The sequence below is a fragment of the Heteronotia binoei genome, chromosome 8, assembly GCF_032191835.1.
Source record: "Heteronotia binoei isolate CCM8104 ecotype False Entrance Well chromosome 8, APGP_CSIRO_Hbin_v1, whole genome shotgun sequence".
Lineage (NCBI taxonomy): Eukaryota > Metazoa > Chordata > Lepidosauria > Squamata > Gekkonidae > Heteronotia > Heteronotia binoei.
In genome coordinates this window covers 8604589-8625890 of record NC_083230.1, presented here as the reverse complement: position 1 = coordinate 8625890, position 21302 = coordinate 8604589, and the positions used below count along the sequence as shown (strand labels likewise).

General features: G+C 43.1%; 1 protein-coding gene across 1 annotated transcript in view; it reads right to left on the bottom strand.

Moving 5' to 3' along the window:
- Positions 1-9841: 9841 nt before the first annotated feature.
- Positions 9842-21302, bottom strand: part of PRKAR2B (protein kinase cAMP-dependent type II regulatory subunit beta) — a 93940-nt gene continuing 82479 nt past the window's right edge. The window contains exons 5-11 of the mRNA XM_060244731.1: positions 20931-21037; positions 20189-20342; positions 19653-19754; positions 19177-19251; positions 13516-13581; positions 13194-13332; positions 9842-10332 (exon numbers count right to left, since the gene is read on the bottom strand). Coding sequence (XP_060100714.1) covers positions 10199-10332; positions 13194-13332; positions 13516-13581; positions 19177-19251; positions 19653-19754; positions 20189-20342; positions 20931-21037 — 777 coding nt within the window. The 3' untranslated portion in view covers positions 9842-10198. The remainder of the gene's footprint in view (positions 10333-13193; positions 13333-13515; positions 13582-19176; positions 19252-19652; positions 19755-20188; positions 20343-20930; positions 21038-21302) is intronic.

Sequence of the window (21302 nt, the reverse complement as noted above, 5' to 3'; positions counted from 1 at the left end):
CCAGCGGATCGTTGGCCTGATGGGTTTCTGGAGACAACATATACCACATCTTGCACAGATTCTGTGCCCTATTTACCAGGTAAACAGAAAGAAAGCTCAATTTGAATGGGGGGAACATCAGCAGGCAGCTCTAGCACAGGCAAAGGCTGCTATAGAAGCTGCGATGCCCCTAGGTCCTTATGTAAAAGGGCTCCCATTTGAGCTACAAGTGTCTGCTAACCAAGAGGTGGATGTGTGGAGTTTGTGGCAAAAAGGACAAGGAGGGAAACGTGTGCCTTTAGGCTTCTGGTCGTGGAGACTGCCAGATGCCTCAGCTAACTACTCTCCTTTTGAGCGGCAATTGCTAGCATGCTACTGGGCTTTAGTAGAGATTGAGAGACGCACTGGCCAAGAACCAGTAGTTATGAGGTCTAGTGTACCTATCATGCACTGGGTAAAAGAGAAGTCAGCCAGTCCTCGTGTTGGCAGAGCACAGCAGTCCTCCATCGTCAAGTGGAAGTGGTATATCTCTGAGAGGGCTCGCCTGGTCCCCAAGGAGTGAGTGCTTTGCAGGAACAGGTGTTGGCTCTCACACCAGTGGGTGTGGAAATGACAGAAGATGTCAAAATACTTGAGGAATCATCTGTTAAAGAGCCCCCCCCCCTTACACACAAGTGGATTGTGAGGCTACCTGGTTTACGGATGGTTCAGCCAGGTATAGGGGGGGAGAACGGGTGTGGCATGCAGCTGCACTCAACCCCAAGCAAAACCTCACACTGACTAGAGCTGGGAAAGGAAAGTCCAGCCAGTATGCAGAGTTAATGGCCGTGTTAATGGCTATAGAGCAAGTTGTAGAACAGCAGGAAGATGCAGTGTAAGACAGAATGAAATGGTATTAATACTTGTTTTTGTTCCCTTTCTCTCCGAGAATAAAGGGCCTTCAAGACCCTTCTTGAATGACTGCAGACTGTGAATGAGACTGTGAAGAAGCATGGTTGAAGGCTGTATGATAACCAAAGGGTGGATTGTAGTGGAAATTAGATAAGTGGTGAGCCATACAGCCCTTCTCCATGAGTCAGCAGAATCCAGGACAGCAGGGGGTTAAATCCTACACAGCATTGTAAATGAAGAACACCTGGGATGGGAGAGCTGTGTAGATAAGAAGCCGACAACTGTGGAGAGAGGGCGGTGACGGCCTCGGTGACGGATTCAGCAGCAGCTTTGGAAGACGACAGAGGGAGAACAGCTTCAAGCACAGAAGACAGCGGGGGAGTGAAAAGGCCTCGCAAGGGAGAGGACAAACTTTTAAGCTGTGTGCAAGCTGTAGAGAAACCAGGCCTGTAGCCACAGGGGGGCCTGTGGGGGCACTGCCCCCTGACTTCCAGTCAGAGCCCCCCAACTCCCAGGGGGCCCTCCAGGGTGCAGTCTGCTTTTTATTTTTGCTATGGCTCAGCCAGCAAAGCGCCATCAGCGGCAGTCAATACCGGGAGAGCTGAGCAGGGCACAGTGCACTGCAGCAGCAAAAGTAGCAGGTGGAAAGGAGGAAGGTCAAGGAATGGGAGACAGAGGAAGACACATGGAATTGGCCAGGGCAGGAGGGGGCAGATGAAGCTCCTGGCTGCAAAGCGCTGGGGTGGGGGATAGGGAGGTGGAAGGAAAAACCCCTGCTTGCATGCAAGATGCACTCCCTTCTTGAGCCCAAAGCTTTAGGTTTTTCTGCCTTGTCTTGGCCACTTTCAGAGCCTCCAGCTTTTGCCCCTGCCCCAGAAAGCTTCTGAGAAGTGGCAAGCCCTACAGTGGATGGGAAAGGGTGCCCCTTGACTTTTTAAAAAGCCCCCCAACCTTTAAAATCCTGGCTACGGCTCTGAGAGAAACCCTGCACTCCAGCCTGGTTTCCTGGACAGACTGATAGCCTCGTTAAGTAGACTTTTCTTTCTCATAAAGCTCACGTGGGTGGGTGAGGGATATTTTCACTGTTACTTTTTGTTAAAGCTGAATAAAGCTGCATTTCTTTGACCACAATTTATTGCTTGTAGGAATCTCTAGAACCATGGGTAATACACCTGGCTGCAGCATTCTGCACTAGTTGAAGATTCCGGTTTTGGGACAAGGACAGCCCCATGTAGAGGGCATTACGGTAATCATTCTCGAGGTGACCGTAGCATGGATCACTGTCACCAAGTCATCGCATTCAAGAAAGGAGATCAACTGCCTTATCAGCCGAAGATTATGGAAGGCTGATTTAGCAGTGGCTGCTACCTGGGCCTCCATTGTTAGGGGCGGATCCAGGAGCACCCCCAAGCTTTTAACCTTAGGTGGCAAAATGAGCTGCGCTCCATCGAAGGTCAGTAGAAAGACTTTTGGTTCTGGACTACGACGACTTAGATACAGGGCCTCCATTTTGGTTGGATACAATTTCAGTTGACTTGGCCTGAGCCACCCTGCCACAGCTTGTAAAGCAGTGGACAGATCTTCCAGGGAGGAGTCGGACTGGCCACAGGAGAGCTGGGTATCATCTGCATATTGATGGCAACCCAGCCCAAACTTCTGGGCAAGGGGGCGCATGTAGACGTTAAATAACATCAGAGAGAGAACTGCCCCCTGTGGCACCCTGTGGGTGCCATCGGGATAGTTCCTCCCCTATCGTCATCCTCTGTCCCCAACCCTGGAGAAAGGAGGAGAGCCATTGTAAGGCCAACCCCTGAATCCCAGCATCAGCGAGGCGACGGGTCAGTAACTGATGATCGACCGTGTTGAACGGATCAATAACATCAATATCGCTGAACCGCCTCTATCCAGATGCCTCTGGAGGTTGTCTGTGAGGGCGACCAAGACCATCTTCGTCCCATGACCTGACCAGAAGCCGGATTGAAAAGGGTTAAGCATGGAAGCGTCATCCAGAAAGCTCTGTAACTGCACTGCTACTGCCCTTTCAATAATCTTGCCCAAAAAAGGCAAGTTTGACACTGACCGATAGTTCGCCAATATGGCCGGGTCTAGTGATGGTTTCTTTAGAAGAGAATGGACCACTGCCTCCTTAAGAGGCTGGGGGAAGCTTCCTTCAAGTAGGGACCTGTTGATAATTTCCCTCAGAGGAGCCCATAGCTCTTCTCTGCCAGGTTTAATTAGCCGAGATGGGCACAGGTCCAGACTACAGGTGGTTGAGTGCACAGTAGAGAGCCTTCTGTTGACTCCCTCCAGGCTGAGTGGAGTGAAGTAATCCACAATCTGACTAGAAGGCGTGCATGGAGCCTTGACTTCATTTACTGTTTCAATTGTGGCCGGGAAGTCACGGCGCAGTGACAAGACCTTATCTGTGAAAAAGCTCACAAAAGCCTCACGGCCAATGTCCAATTTCCTAGCATTTGGTTTACCCTGTGGTAGGGTGGTTAAAGACCGAATTTTGCTAAACAATTGTGCTGGGCGTGAGTTTGCAGATGCAATCATGGCCGTAAAATAGACTTTCTTAGTAGCCTTGACTGCCACCTCGTAGGTTCTCATATATGACCTATAAGCTGTTCTGGTCACTTTGTCACAGGCTCATCACCACTGCCTCTCTAGCCACCTGAGCCTCCGTTTTGTCAGCCTTTGCCCTGGAGTGTACCAGGGCCCCAGCATTGGATGGAGGTGCACAGGGTGCCTGGGAGCAATCTCTTTGATGGCCGTAGTGAGCCTGTTATGCCAGGTCTCCACTAGCTCATCTAGGGAATCACCAAGGGGCCAAGGGTCCCACAGAGCCATCTGAAGCCACATAGGGTCCATTTGGCTCCGTGGGCGAGCTAAAATGCACTCACTGCCCGAACAGGGTCAAAGTGGAATATTCATATGGGTCTTTGGGGCATAGCGGTCCTACTATGGCACTGCATCAGCAGTAATACGGTCCACTGTCACCTCTGCCGCAAAGACCAGATCACCCAAGACTTTCACTGGCGTTAATGGGATCTGGTTCCAACACCTAGCCTGCTATGGCCTCCACAAGGGATGGTAAGGCATTGGCCAGTGCATTGGGCAGCCGGTACACCAACCAAATAGCCACACTCTCTCCTGCATCACACACCATGCTGACACATTCAATGCCGGTGATCTTTGGAGACGGGAGAGCTGGCCTCCAAATGCAGACCTCTGGAAAACAGAAAATTACTTTAATGGCACGGGGAGAAAGCATACAGTAATGGCAGGAAGAGGCTCTTACTGGCATACTGATTTGCAGTTTTTCAAAAAAAGGCCATTATACCCTGAAGGCAGATAGCCACACCGGTAGAGCTGTCATCATTTGGTTTCTATAAGCTTGTAAAAGAAAGGAATGGTATGTTTCTGATCCTCAGCTCTCTAAGCTTCACTGGCGTTAATGGGATCTGGTGCATATATGCCAGATTTGCTGAGTATGAACATAGACAACGCTAATTCTTTGCATATTAGGCCACACACCCCTGATGTAGCCAGTCCTCCTGGAGCTTACAGAAACCCCTGTACTAAGAGCCCTGGCTACATCAGGAGCGTGTGGCCTAATATGCAAAGGAGGAGTGTGTGGCCTAATATTCAAAGGAGTTCCTGCTACAAAAAAAAGCCCTGGATATAGGACTCAACAAATGATGAGCTCTGATTTTCAGGACTTTTAAAAATAGAAATCAACAATTCATACATTTGTCCTCAATTGGATCAACCACAGTAATCATTTCCAGCAGGGGGCGTGCTAGTATCGTGTTCCGTCTCTAAATGCAATTTCAGTATGAAACAATTTGTATTTCGCAGAAACCAAGGTGCAATTCTGCCAAGACTAAGAAATGTATGAAATCTTTGATGCAATCCACAGACTCATGATGCATTCTATATTCAAAATTGTTTATTAATTTTGCACTTTGTAAATCTTCACAATTCATAGGTACCATAAAAAAAGAGGCATCAATAAACAGACAGAACATTAAGATTCAGGAAGGGTGCTGAAATGAATACATTTAGGGAAAGCCACAAAACAAAGACTATTACCTAATTTTTTTTTAAAAAACCGCTGTACCCAAAGATAGGTTTATAATGTAGAACAAAATGTGGAAAATAAAACGCACATATACATATCAAAATAACTTCTAAACTCTATTAAAAGCACGCTCTCTTGAAATCGGGGTTTGTTTGTTTTTTAAAAAACTGGCAATTACAAGCCAACCCAGAAAAGGAAGATGTAATGCTATGGGAAGGTGGGCTATAACTAATTTCTCTTTTAGAAAGTGCCACTGTTATACAGCAACTACATATGAAGCTAAGCATGTGTCCATCAAATCCAGTGTTACGCATTCTGACAGTGGCTCTCCAAAATTGCAGGTAGAGATTTTTCTCAGTTCGAGTATTAGAGATCTTTTTAATCAGAGATGTCAGAGACTGAACCTGGGACCTTTCACTAACCAATAATATGCTCTGTCTCCTCCAGCGTAGTGTTTCTGTCATTTCGATTACTTAAACCCCTTAGCCACCTATCTACCAGAAAGACTGTCTGTCTGTGTGTCCCTAATTTCACGTCAACATTTCAGTGCGTTTTAGACAGGTCACACATATGCAGATCTAATTAGCGTCACCACCAATGGGCATAGACACTACACATGCAAGTCCAACATTATAGTCGATGTGAGGTGCAAGAATGAACTAGCGCGTCAACGCAGCCCTGGAGAAAGCTGAGTCAAGTGGCCCTCTAAGGTCTGTTCACTTTGGCCATAGACCAGCTCCTGGCCATCGGCAGCTCTCCAGGACAGGTCATTGGCCTATGAGGAACTTTTCAAGTAATGTAAAGGGCCAGTCTATTCTTAACAAAATAACCCTGGGAGTTGAGCATGCATAGGCACCAGCAATAGGTGCTCGGAATCCCAAAACAGATTTCAGCTACGCAAAGCATTTTTTTTAAAAAAATCTTGTTTTTACATATGAAAGTTTCCAGAGCATAAAACAAAACCTGATTTGCAGCATTCACTCAAAACCAGAAAGCTGCTGAACAAAAGACACTTCCCATGTTGCTTCTCTCTGTTCATATTGTCAAGATGCAAGAATTTTTATTTATGACAAATATACATGAAACAACATATCTTCACAGCTGAGCAAGGGCCTGAGCAGAGTCCTCCCTTGTCCAATAATGTCTGCTGTGAAAGAACTGATACAAAGTTTGTAATTTGGTGGCTGTTCTTTTTAGTCACACGCAGAGACCATATGATGGTTCCCAAAACATATCTTGTCTAGCGCTTTCCATATATGCAACTTTAAGAATATGATATTTGGGGGGGGAAGTAACATAGGAAGCAGTACAATTAAAAATTAGATTAAACATTCTACAAGGTGCAAACAGTATTGCTCTACAATCTTTTTGGTACAACTTTCAGGGACTTGGCCCAGAAACACACTTCCATGATTGACTAGCTAATACTGTTTTGACTGTGAACACCCTATTGATAATTTCTTCCAAACATTTTAGTACTTCAGTGTTCAGCTTTAAGGTGGTTCAGTTCACCAGTGCCATAACAGAAATAACTGGACTGTGTGAGCTCTTAGGTGATGAAAAAAGGTAAAGGTAGTCCCCTGTGCAAGCACCAGTCATTTCCGACTCGGGTGACGTCGCATCACAACGTTTTTATGGCAGACCTTTTACGGGGCGGTTTGCCATTGCCTTCCCCAGTCATCTACACTTCCCCCCCAGCAACCTGGGTACTCATTTTACTGACCTCGGAAGGATGGAAGGCTGAGTCAGCCTCGAGCCAGCTACCTGAACCCAGCTTATGCTGGGATCGAATGCTGGTCATGGGCAGACCGTTTGACTGCGGTACTGCAGCTTTACCACTCTGTGCCACGGGGCTCTCTAAGTGATGAACCCTCTAACAAATTCAGGATTTAACTACAGTAAATTAGTCAAATCCAGAGTATCTTGAAACATCCAATTTGCTCCTCCATTTGTAAAGAAACGATAATACAGAAAAGAGGAGGAACAGTCCAAATCAGTAGTAACCATCTTTTTTTGGGGGGGGGGGGAGTGTGCCACAAAAGTTGGCCATTCAGTGTTCTGTGTAATATTATGCAGGGTGTCTGCCTTCAAACTTGGGTGAGACTTATTTTGAACCTAGTCCATGGTCCAGTCCTCCCTCTCCAGGACAGTCCTAGACCTTCTCTGCTCCTGCTAGTTGTTACACTTCTGGCATAGGCTGGCCATCGACGCTACAAACCACAGCACATGTATCATGAGAGAGTTAAGCTACTCTGCATCTCCAACTGAAGTAAACATTCACATTTCAGTCTCAGTATAGATGGATGAAGACATCCAAGCTTTGCTTACTGAATCTCTCTCAGAAAGTAATCGGTACTCTCAACTTACAACACACATCACTTGTTTGGTTGGTAGGAAAGAGACACCTTGATTCCAATGCATCACCAATGATCAGTATTAAGCTGATGTGATGATCATCCATTAGCAAGTGTACACATAAACACAAGAACATTGCTGGGTAAAGAATCCCTTTTCTCCCAGAAGCAGTCTTTTGTACTGGCATAGGCTTGATCTATGCCAAGAACCCTGTTTTCCTTTGCAGATTTCCTTCAAGTTTACCAGGTGATCATCTTTTGCTAATGGGCGAGACAAAGATGAACCCTTGAAGCTTAGTTCTCAGACCTTCTCATGAACTGAAGCAACCCTGAAGGCAATCACTAACTGCTTGTGTCTATACACATAACTGTACATCACAACTGGCACAATTTTACAGAAAGATGAATGGTGTTTAATCCACTTGCATTGGTTCAATACACTTTAAAATCTAGAGTGTCAAACAGCACAGTGAGTGTATATGTGTAAGAAATTTTAAATATAAAACATTAAGACATGTTTGTTTCGAAAATCACTGTCAAATGTGTCATTATTTTTCCTAAACAACGTCAAACTAACATATTAACTGTAAATCAGTGAAAGTCACAAAAGCTGTGGGTTGGGATCTAAAGGCTTATTTTAGGTATGCACCAAAGCTTGGGAATGTTCAGTAGGATTTCTTCCACCGCATTCTCTTAAGAGCAGACTCTCAAGCTATGTCAAATGTCTTTTGAATGTCCCTTCAATTTTCAAAGGAGGTTTGATACTTCATGGAGGGAGGGGGCTGCTGTTCAAGAAACAACAAACCCCAAATTATCTTCAGTGTGTGAAACGAAGTTACATGATTATTTGAATCCAAACCCAGGTAACTCGTTCCTGAACAGCCCTCTCCAATGCAGAACGCAATCACTTTTTAAATCAAAAACCAAAGGAACTTTTCAGAAAAATGTTGACACATTTATCATTTATATAAAATATTTATGATATAATTTATACAATCCCAATAACATTGTTGTATGGCATCCTTACGTGTCATTTTGTCAATTCCAACCTTATCTATCACAAACTCTTAGATATATCATTACACTGACATTCATATGCATTAATACTCTTTCTTAGGTAAGATAGAAGAAATAACTCTGTCTGCTAAACCTGTAATGTTTTATACTCCAGGAAGTCTTTTGTCTTTAAAAGGCCAAAAATGGTTCTAAGACTTGTATTCCTAGAATCCTTCCTAAGGAAGAAAATGCTGTCTTTCAAAACTGAAACTGCTTTCCTGCAGATTATTCTGAATCAACACCAGGTAAATTTTGGCAAGTCAAGTCCATCTTCAGGGGTCTAAAATGAAATTCAGATATGGCAGCTACTATGCACCCTCTTCTTCTGCAACCCTTTCTATGCATCCTAGATGTCCATGATGCAAGAATTCCTTAGGTATTTATGGCCTGTCAGAAGCCAGGACATCTAATAGTAAGAGGTGGATGAGGAATTGCATGGCCAGATTAGGCCTGGCTTTAACTGAAGTGGTACAAGTCACCATTTGCAGCACTAGAGCTAAAACTGGTCTATATAGCATATTATGACTACATAAATTTACTCCATGGAAAATTAGGAGAAATTGTTTAATAGAAACAAGATACAGTGATTTTTTAAAAAATAAAAAAAACTAAACAAGGAACAGAAAAAAGAATTCAAGTGATATGGACACCTAAGTAATTCCATTCTTACTGGTTTGGGATCAGTCTCTGAAATGGCAGCCCTCCAAAGTAATCATAGATTGCATCACAATAGGCTGTTCTGAAGACAGTACAAGTTATATGCAAGTGCGGAAAGGGACAACGGCCTGTTCAAAGTTATTTGTGTTGAATCCTTCTGACCAATGAACATCTCAAATAAGTTTAAGATACATACAAAATATGCATTAAAAGTATAAAAATATGGACCTTCCAGATTTCATAAGGTATGTCATAACTCCCAACGTCTTATGTAGAATCTACCAACAAAAATTAAAAGATGAAAATGAGATATGTCATACATTTTACCAAGAATGTGAGGCCATGAGGGATTGTGATGTCATGAGAAATTTTTCAGTACAACTTTTACAAACACTGCTTTAAATCAGGCTAATTCAAGAAGCTAAAAAGCCAAGCAGTAAGTGCTGCGGTGAGGTTAGGGGCACTGGTACTTTCATATTATTTAAAAACACAAACAAGACCATAGTATTATTTATGTCGGTGACAACCCACCAATTTGGAGGGGTTTTTTTACCACCAGATAACTGGGTTGTTGTTTTTTACAGGAATCCATAATTATTTTATCTATGGCCTTATTTTAGGCAGCAGTTCAAAGGAAGATATTCATGTGAAAGCGATCCCTGCTAAACTACCACCAAACTAAAGTAAGACAGAAATTTAGGAGTGGCCTTTTGTACACTGGAAAGACTTGTAGTCCACAGAAGGATAATAAAAAAAAGATTACCCAGTATACATACTGTTTGCATTGCAGCCAAGGACTTCTTTAATTTAAACTTTAAAAAAAGGTATTATAAAAAGATCTAATTTTTTGAAAGAAGTCACTGAAGCATTGTAATCCTAAAACTGTATACAAGATTGTAAATTTCCATCGAATCCCAGTAAGGCTGACAGGAGAGGTTGGTGGCTTAACTCTCTGGCAAGATGGGGCCAATGTTATGATGTCACCTCTGTTCCATTCAATGAGCCCTCAATGTGTACAAAGGGGGGGGGGGGGAGTTTAAAAAAATTAAAGAAACCCAATCCCCTGTAAAATCACAGAAAAAATGCTTAGCATCTACAGGAAGATAGATAAATTTCCAGTGGACTAACCACTATCCGTGCTATTTCTTGTAACAGATTTTGTGGCTTCGTACTCAGTTCATGCACTGGAATCAGAAATGTCCATGTTTGTTCCAAACAGAGCAACTAGCTGTTCTTCATAGTTTGCAATGTTCCTTTTCATAATTTCCATACAAGGTCCCAAAAGCCTTTCGAATGCTTGGACATCCATAACTTTTTTAAAAAGACAGAAAGAAAAAAAAAACAATACAAGTTAACATTTGGGGTCAGGGAGAAATCTAACATTTCTTGTGCTTAGTTTTCAGGTTCTGAAAAGATTATTGTAAGGAGTAAAATCCATGATTAGAGAATTCACAGAACTGGATCCTCCCCACCATCTCCTTCCCAGCGCAGTCTGTATCCACCACTGAAAAGCCAATGCTAAGAGGCTGCAGGATAATATACCATGCACACAGCAGTTGTTTGTAGCTAGGAGGAGGAGGAGGAGGAACCTAAATATATTCTCCAGAGTTTCCAAAACTATATAGAAATACAGAGTCTGTTTTTAAAAATACAAGCATTATCTAACCTGTTTTCTGTGGTGTGTGAATTTGTGTAATATTTTAAAACTGAAAATACAAACTCTCATTGTTAACCTGACAGTTTTACATTTATTTCATTTTAGTTCGAATAATTCATCTTTCATTAGTACCATATGGTTTATTTAGCAGAAATCATACAATTTAATAAAAAGCATGTATTGAAAATACTCAAATTACTTTTGTTGTCGGTCTACTGTTTGGAAAGCACACAATCCTTTGACGTTTGTGATCTATCAAAATATAAGCTGTCAGAACAAACAGAAGAGCTTTAATATTTGTGTTTTCCAAATATTACGTTTTCCAAGGTAGTATAGCTTCTCAAGAATTGGTAGAAAAAAGGCTATGTTTTTATATTTATTTTAAAAGTTTATTTAAATTGCTGTTGAGATTTGAAACAAAGGAAGAACAGGCCAAAGATTCTATGGTAAAATTGGCCAAGAACATAAGAACATAAGAGAAGCCATGTTGGATCAGGCCAACGGCCCATCCAGTCCAACACTCTGTGTCAAACAGTGGCAAAAAAAATTATATATACACACACACTGTGGCTAATAGCCACTGATAGCATACAATTGTAACAATGGCAAAATATCTAGTTGAAGGGCCTTAAATTTACATTTAGTACTAGTTTGAAAGAGAATATTTATAAAATGATGTACCTATGGTATATGTCTCCAGAAAAATTAGCTAATATATATATAAATATTCAAAAAAAATGTTGGAAATGTGGACAGCAAGAAGGGACATTCTATTACCTGTGGTGGACAAGTAAAAGCCAAAAAAAATTGGCTACAAATACATATTGTCATTCAGAAGATTTTAAAGACTAACACACAACTGAAACCACAGGCTTTTTTTGTTGATATTAATGGATAAACAGTTAGAAAGAACACACAGAACTTTATTATATGCTCAGAAGTGGAAATCTCCAATATTACCTACAATAGAAGAATAGCTGGTGAAGATGGTGGACTTGAAGATTGCTGAACTTACCTCCTTAATTAGGCAAAAGACATTAACTACATTTATTGCTAACTGAAAACCCCTTATAAACTTTTTGCATGAAACAGAAAAAAAATGAACTAATGATTTATGCTTTTAAAGATTAAGAGGAGGAAAAGTAGATTATAGATAAAAGCAGGGCTTTTTTTGTAGAAAAACCCAGCAGGAACTCATTTGCATATTAGGCCACACACCCCTGACATCACCATTGTTTCTCACTGGCTTTTTTGTAGAGAAAGCCCAGCAGGGGTTCATTTGCATATTAGGCCACACACCCTGACACCAAGCTAGCCGGAACTACGTTCCTGCTTTAAAAAGGCCCTGGATAAAAGAAAGGTCTTTTATGCAGCTATAGGGAGGGTGAATAGAGAAACTAAGTTGTGTCTATCGTAGATGAAAATTGAACTATACTCCCTTTTTTCTTTATCTTTTTATGCCTTTCTTAATTCCATTCTCTGTGATTTTTTTCTTTTTTGCCTTTTTTATGTCTCTTGCCAATGTTTAAACATTTTTTTAAAAGAACTTTAATATTTGTGGTCACTGAAAGCACGTTCTCCAAGATAGTAGAACTTCTCAAGAATTGGTTGAAAAAAGTTGCGCACTGTTTTTATATTTTTAAAAATATAAAAAAGCCCTATATGGCCAAGGACCTGCCTACCTCAGGGACCGCCTCTCTCCATATGTTCCCCAGAGGGCACTGCGTTCCAGTTCACAAAATCTTTTGGAAATCCCTGGGCCTAAGGAGGCCAAACTTAAAACAACTAGGGAGCTGGCCTTCTCCATAAAAGCGCCCCAATGGTGGAATCAGCTACTGGAGGAGGTGCGGGCCCTGCGGGACCTCAACCAGTTCCGCAGGGCCTGCAAAACTGTCCTCTTCCAAGAAGCCTTCAAGACGTGACCAGACTGAATATTATGCTGCCTGTATAAATAGAGACTGTAGCACCACCATATAGTTTTTAGCTTTTTAACATTAATTTATATTTGTATCTGTATTTGTATTTATATTGTGAATTGATTTTACCTGTATTGTCATATCATGATACTGTATCGTGACAGATTGTAAGCCGCCCTGAGCCTGCCCCGGCGGGGAGGGCGGGGTATAAATAAAAATTTATTATTATTATTATTTATTTTAAAAGTTTTGCACCACATTTTCCCTCCCCAGCAATGGGACTCGAAGTGACTCATGTGCATGCATCAGCACAAAACCATTCACACACACATAGGAGTAAGGCCCACTGAACCAAGCATGACTTCCTGCTGAGTGTACATGTATAGGATTGCACTGCATACCATTCTTCTAATATCATCAAAACTCACACTGCCGGATGCAGTGAGTTTTAACCAACAGATTCTACAGAATGCCTAGATGGAATGAAATGTGACTCTGCAGTGTAAAGGCAATAATGCCATACAAAATACGCGGTACCAGCAGAAACTGCACTCTTAACTAGTGAACAAAGCAAATACTGACATAAAATTTACGGTTACCTAAACATTTGACCGTGCCAAGTGCAAATGCTGAGGCCGCCCGAGGCTTGTTAGTTACAAGAGCGAGTTCGCCAAAATACTGTCCTCTGGCATATCGTGCAATTTCAACAGCTTCATTCTCATCGGCATCCTGTTTACCCTGAAGTGTCAGGTGAGGAAGAAAGAAAACACATGGAGGCATTTACTGAACAGAGGTTTTACAGTTAAATGAACGTTCAGCACACTGCAGTGAATGAAAGTGGGAATTAAAAATGCATATATCCTCTTTCTCATGTCAAAAAACATTCAAAAAGCCTCAGGATTAAAGCAAAACATTTCATACCTTTCTTTTCATTGTTATTCGTACTTCTCCAGATTCAATGATAAAGAAACAGTTGGCCATGTCTCCCTGTTTGTTTGTTTGTTTTAAAAAAGACAGATAATGTTATTTATCATTAACAAGAAAAAGCACAAACAAGTTAAAACCACTGACTCAGAACCCATCCTTCGGGTCACTTGCTCATGTACCTTTTTTGACAGTCCAACTTCCTAATGCAGGAAGTAAAATACACAGAAAGATATTAACAGTTGACCAGTTTGGCCCCTAATCCTGGTGATAAGCTTGTAACTTTCCACTGTGCTAACAAGCACAACATCTGTGCCAGGCATCTGCATACACAAGGGAAGACACATGCCACATAGCGTCACCACAGTCCTTCCACCCTTGCAGGGAGAGATGTTTGGGGTTGGATTCTAGTAGATGCATTCCCCTAATGGTTGCCACGTCCTCTCACCCCACTATCAACAGCACAGATCCAGGGATCCAGCCCGTATTATGAAAATGAGGCAAATCAATAAAGAGGCACATATCCAAACTGTGGATGTACAAGAAGACAGAGTGGCTGAATGCCTTCATAAAGTGCAGCCATCTACTTAGCGTTGTTTAACCTATTACATCCAGGCCTTGAATTCAGCTGGAGCTCACAAGAGCACAGCTCCTGAACCTTTCTGACAGCGCCCCTCTTCCTCCCCACCTACCTTGTCCATTAAATAGTAGGTGCAGCTGCATAACAATCCCTGGATTAGGAGAGTGGGCGGCCAGCCAACCACCAGGAGCTTTGCCACACCCCCAGTAGCCTTCATTAACCCCTGGAGTAGGCTTCCCAAACCTCCCGCTCTGGCGGGAGACCCCTGGGTTCGCAGCCTCATCTCCCGCTCTTCAAAAATCGGGAAGCGGGGGGTGGAGGGGGGGAGAACATACCTGTAGGCTTCATGTTATTATAGAGCTCCTGAGCCGTTTGTAAAATGTATGCCCCTTTAAGGCTGGGCAGGAAGCAGGAAGGGCTTGGGAGAACGGCCCCGCCCTTTCTTTTGCTTTTGTTTTCACAGCAAGAGTTCTCCGGAAGAAGATCTGGTAAGTATTTGTGTGTGAGAGAGAGGGAGGGGGCAGGGGATTCCCTGGTTTGGAGGCCCTCCCCCCTTTAGAAAGCGTGGGGGGGGGAGGGAAATGTCTACTGGGCACTCTATTATTCCCTATGGAGAACGATTCCCATAGGGAATAATAGGGAATTCATCCGTGGGTATTGGGGGCTCTGGGAGGGTCTATTTTTTGAGGTAGAGGCACCAAATTTTTAGTATAGCATCTAGTGCCTCTCCCCAAAATACCCCCCAAGTTTCAAAACGATTGGACCAGAGGGTCCAATTCTATGAGCCCCAAAAGATGGTGCCCCTATCCTTCATTATTTCCTATGGAAGAAAGGCATTTTAAAAGGTGTGCTGTCCCTTTAAATGTGATGGCCAGAACTCCCTTGGAGTTCAATTATGCTTGTCACATCCTTGTTCTTGGCTCCACCCCCAATGTCTCCTGGCTCCACCCCCAAAGTCTCCTGGCTCCGCCCCCAAAGTCCCCAGCTTTTTCTCTAATTGGACTTGGCAACCCTACCCTGGAGAAGCTCGTGCCACCCTTTCTCCACTTCTTATGTGATTTTGGGCGGTGGGTGGCTTGCTGGCCTTTTGACTGTGTGTAGGGGGGAGCAGCCAAAGAGAGCCCCAGGTGAGTGAGGCCTGCTTGGACTGGCTGGATCTCTAGCCAGCCCAAGCAGGCCTCACTCACCTGGGGCTCTCCTTTCTTGCGTCAGGTTGCTTTTGGCTGGTGGGGGGGGCTGCATATGCTAATGAGCTCCACCACCTATTTTTCTACAAAATGACCCCTGATTACACCACATTCTAAGTCACAACAATATTCTAATCTAGAAAGCAAACTGATGAGGACAGTTTGAGACTATCTCTTTCCTTTCCTCAAACAAATGAGCAGCTCCCATATACTCTATAAACAAAATTAGAGTAATTTGCAGTTTGCTAGGTCTGCTCCTATGCAACATTTTTGAATTTGTAACATGTAATTCAGTTGTAATTTTCTTCAGTCAAACTTCAGCTATCATTTTGGGAGGAAGTGGAAGCAGTTAGTATCTGAAGGGGGGGGAAGGGGGGGCACAGTATGTTGCCAGGCCCTGAGCAGACCAAACCTATTCCGGAAGATTCCTCTTCACAGAGTACTCTTTGTACTAACAGTAAGATCCTTCTTGGTGTTATATAAATTAAACAGACACAGAATGAAAAACAGAAGTAACTTCTCTACACATTTGCTTGCTAATCATTCTCAAGGAAGACGCCAAGAAAAAGACAGTTTACGTCATCCATCCTGTTCAGAACAACAAAAGACTCCTCCTCTAATGGCAACAGAAATGACACAGAGCAGCTGTGTAAGTCCTTATAATTTCCTTAAAACTTGACAGGATATGCTACATCAACCCCCCCCCCCACACACACACAAACACCGAAAGCACCCAAGCGATTCTACTAAACAGTAGTTTGGGACCTGCAACCTATCAGAAATTAATTGTTCGAAGGCTTGCTGCTGAGTCATTGTTCATGCTAAACAGGAAGCAGCGTTTGGTTTCTCTGAGTGGCAATTAGGGTTGCCAGTCCCCAGTAGGGGGAGGGGATCCCCTGGTTTGGAGGCCCTCCCCTCACTTCAGAGTTATCAGAAAGCGGGGGGGGGGGATGTCTTCAGGGCTCTTCATTATACCCTATGGAGACCGATTCCTATAGAGCAGGGGTGTCAAACATGCAGCCTGGGGGCCGAATCATGCCCCCGGAGGACTCCTATCAGGCCCCCTGGGCCAACTGGCTGTCATCTGCTTCCTTCTCCCTCTCTCTTGCTTCCTTTTGCATAACAGCTTGCCTTGCAAGGCTTGCTCAATTGCAACAGCAATAGTTCTCTCCCACATGCTTCTGGGGAGGAGTCTGCTGCCAGTCTGCTGCTTCCCCTCTACGAGATCACATAGGGCCCATCTTCTCCATTCTATGGCCCGAAAGCCATACTTGACATTTATCCAGAAAGAACTTTCCTGGGAGGAATGTTCCCTCTAAACTGTAGTCTTGTGAGCAAAGATTATACTTTGTGAGCTACTGGCATTAAAGTTGAGAGTGAGTAATTTGGCTACTGCATAAATTAATTTACGGGGAGGGGGCATTTTTCCTGAGCTAAGACAAAAATGTGTGAGCCAGAGGCTAAAAAAGAGAACCAGTTTGGTGTAGTGGTTAAGTGCATGGACTCTAGGGTTGCCAATCCCCAGGTGGGGGCAGGGGATCCCCCGGTTTGGAGGCCCTCCCCCTGCTTCAGGGTCGTCAGAAAGCAGGGGGAGGGGAGGAAAATTTCTTCTGGGAATTCTATTATTCCCTATGGAGATTTATTCCCATAGAAAATCATGGAGAATTGATCTGCGGGTATCTAGGGCTCTGGGGGGGCTTTTTTGGGGGGGGGGTAGAAGCACCAAATTTTCAGTATAGCATCTAGTGCCTCTCCCCAAAATGCCCCCCAAGTTTCAAAAAGATTGGAACCAGGGGGTCCAATTCTATGAGCCCCAAAAGAAGGTGCCTCTATCCTTCATTATTTTCTATGGAAGGAAGGAATTTAAAAGGTGTGCCGTCCCTTTAAATGATGGCCAGAACTCCCTTTGGAGTTTAATTATGCTTGTCACAGCCTTGATCTTGGTTCCACCCTTAATGTCTCCTGGCTCCACCCCCAAAGTCCCCAGATATTTCTTGAATTAGACTTGGCAACCCTAACAGATTCTTATCTGGAAGAACCGGATTTGATTCCCCACCCCTCCACTTGCACCTGCTAGAATGGCCTTGTGTCAGCCATAGTTTTCGTAGAAGTTGTCCTTGAAAGGGCAGCTGCCATAAGAGCTCTCTCAGCCCCACCTACTTCACAGGGTGCTTGTTGGTGGGGAGGTAAATTGTGACCGCTCTAAGACTCTGAGATTCAGAGTATAGGGCGAGATATAAATCCAATATCATCTTCTAAAAAAACTGTGAGCTAGCTTACACTGACTCAGCTTAGAGAGAACACTGCCTAGGAGCATGTTCTTCAGCAGTATGTAACTTGGACCCTCCCCCAAGTCCAATCCACATGTAACTTGGAGGGAATGTGGGCGGGCATCCCTGAGAGGTGTGCCACAAGTTTGATGGCTCTAGCTCGCCTCGGGTTGTATACACTCCAGAACTCACACTGATACCAGAGCGCTACCGAATGTAGTGGGTGATCCTAGAAACTTGAGGCTCCCTCAGTCAAGTCTGTGTGCCCAAAAAGGCCCCATGATGGAGACCAGGAAAACTCCATTTTGGAAGGCTTGGGCTTTATAGGCAAGGCATGCCTCTGAGCAACCTCCCCCCCCCCCTTCTTCTTCAGATGGATGCAATGGAAAAATACAGAAATGTGCCAGTGTGAATGGTAATCCCTTCAATGTCTTTACCCTTCTAGTGACCCATCACTATCTCGTCTTTGCCAATATCCTGTGAGTTATCCCATTGTGGTGTTATTACATTGTTTCCTGGGAATGTCAAAACTAAATTGTCATCTAAACTGCCCTTCCTGAGTGGCCATACAGGTACAATTTTCACCTTTTGTTTTACCCCCAGACACCTATTGTAATGACCCAATAAGGCCATCATCTCCCATCTCCCCACCATCAAGTCCCCGCAGAGAGACTTCCGCCTACCAACCCTATAACTACCCAAGTCTGGAGTCACAGGGTGTGCATTCTGTAAGCTGCCTTCATACAGTTTGTGCCCTCCATTACCCTTTCTAATGGGATCTATCGGGCTCTCACAGCAGCTGCCCTTTCAAGGACAACCTCTGCCAGAGCTATGGCTGACCCGAGGCCATTTCAGCAGGTGCAAGTGGAGGAGTGGGGAATCAAACCCGGTTCTCCCAGATAAGAGTCCGCACACTTCACCACTACACCAAACTGGCTCTCCCTGTTTATGATTTCACAATAATTTTATCCTATGAACACAAGATGGTCTATTACATGAGATTTTGCAGACAGAGTCCTAGAGATGGAAGAGGCTATCTAGTCTAATGCAAGAAATCCAGAACTAAAGCATTCCTGACAAGTAGCCGTACAGTCTCTGCTTGAGCATCTCAGTGAGGGGAAGCCCACTGCTCTAGTCCCTGGTTCCTTGAAGAACTGCTTTTGCTGCAGGGAAATTTATCCTAACATTCAACCAAAATTAACATGCCTGTACCGTAAGCCGATTAGATCAACTCTTTTCCATTGGAGCAGCACAGAGAATGAGTCTTTGCCCTCTTTCATGAGACGGTCCTTCAGATAATTCAAAGAAAACTGTCAGGTGTCCTTCCAGTATTCTCCAAGTTCCTACTGTGCTCCTACTGATGACAACTAAAATCATACTAGCCTTCTTTGCAACCACATCACCCTGGAAACTCCTATTCCGTTTGTGGTCAACCACAGTCCTGAGTTCCTCTTCAGGTAGCATCCATCTCATACCTGTGAATTCTATTCTTTTTGTCTACATGCAGTACTTTGCACTTGTCTTTGCTCAATTTCATTTTGTTCATTTCAGCCCACCTTCCTACCCTGTCAAAGGAAAGCAATTACATTTACAGAATAATTTACAAATAGGAACAGCATACCTGAGCAATTATTTGTTCACCATCATTGTATACTTTGGTGTCTATCACATCCACCACTTTCAATCGTTCAGAAAGCTTTAATGAAAAAGGAAGGCAGATTACATTGATATACATACCCCCCCAACATTTCACAATGACAGCAGACACCCTTGTATGCTTAGAACATTTCTATCCTCATACCTACAACATCCCAATCCTCACATCAAGTATTACTGCCAGAGAGTTTCTACTTGAGTTCTAAAACCATTGCTTTTTTTCCTTATGCTGTACACAGTATTCATTTACTTATCAACAGGCTGTCCTGCACCAGACTCTGAACAGCTGTATCAGTAAGGCATGAATAGTGTTACTCAGAACTTCAGATTTTGAAAACAATGCATGTTTATCCACCCCCTTCCCACCCCAAAAAAGTTTAAGCTAAAAGCAAATAAAACAATGCTGTTAAAATCACTAAGATAATGAACAAGAAAGCTTACTTCTAAAGATTTAAGGAAAGGCAATGACTCAATAAAACTTTCGTACATTTTCTTCTTTTTGGCATTGTTTTTCACAATAATTCTCCGAAATGTGACTCTGTCCTATAAGAAAAATAAACTTCTATTTTGAAGGGGGAAAAAAAGTATAAAATATGCAAAAGGTTAAAAATTATAATTTGCGCAGTGATTTGCTACGTAGAAGACCTGAGCATGCTTTCTCATTTACAGGAAAGAATGCTATATGGGATACAATACAACAATGTGATTTTTTTAGCTTATTATTTTAAGTATACAACCCACCAACTATATACCCACCAAATATATAGCCCACCAACAGATCCATTCCATATGGTCCTCCCAGGCCAAAGAAATCAACGTTTTTTTCACAATTAAGCAACAGTAAAACTCCCAACTTTTTATATGCAACTGAACCACACTAGGTTGCCGTTCATGTTAGGCCTCCTTAAAGGACATTTTACAAGGTCAGTTGCTCTGAGGTGCCTGGATAAGGCAGGCTATGGACATCATAAACTTACCAAACCCCATACCGCACCAGAAGAGGTAGCAATGATTGTAGCTGCTCTGGATGTATTGTACATTAAAGCCAATTCACCAAAGCTTCCACGGTTATCGTAGGTGCCAACACACCTTCCAACACCATCACATTTCACATAGATATCATACGTCCCTCTGTAAAATATGCAAACATTATGTAAACCAACATTTAAAAGCCATTAAGTTAAAACTCCCTGACTTGGATGCTCCAGACTAGGCTGATCTCATCTGAGCTCAGAAGCTAAGAAGGGTCAGCCCTAGTGAGACCACCAAGGTAGTCCATGGTTGCTGTGCAGAGGGAGACAATAGCAAACCACCTCTGTTGTCTCTTGCCTTGAAAACCCTATAGGATCACCATAAATCAGCTATGACTTGATGACACTTTCCTCTACCACCAAGTTAACATGAAACAAAATTTGATATCTATTTAGTTACAAACAGGGTCACACACCCACACTTGACTCTGAACACCCTTTGATTTAAATATTCATTTATTTATTTTTGCATTCATCCTCAGATATTTCAGTTAAGGAGGTCTTTACTTTTTCCACTCTGTCATGTAGGACTGTGGCAGAAAGATATACATAATGTCATCTACAGAGTTGCCACAGGAAAGCAGAGATGTGAATTCCATGCCAAGAGATCGAGCAAATTAAAAATATATAGCTTTTTTGCAATCCTCCAATTTGCCTGCACCATAACATAAATATGTCAATAACTTACCGATCAATTACATAGAAGTTGTCACCATCATCACCTTGATCAATAACATGCTCCCCTCCTTCAACCAGCTTCTCAAACATTGCATCTAACACCTGAGACATCTGTTCCTATTAATAAAGAAAAGAAGGAGATACTTGCTTTTAAAAGCCTTGTCTCTATTAGATTTAACTCATCAACTAAAAAGTACATCATTTTCCTAGCTAGCTTCTAAAACTGATGAATAGCAATGCAAACCAAGTTGCTGAGCTGATTTAACAAAAATCAGCAGAGGACTCCTAACTCCTGGAGGAAGAATCGCCCCCTTCCCCTTCTTGATGGCACCCTTCCCCATGCTGCCCCCTTCTTTATTATTATTGCTACCGCTACTGCCAC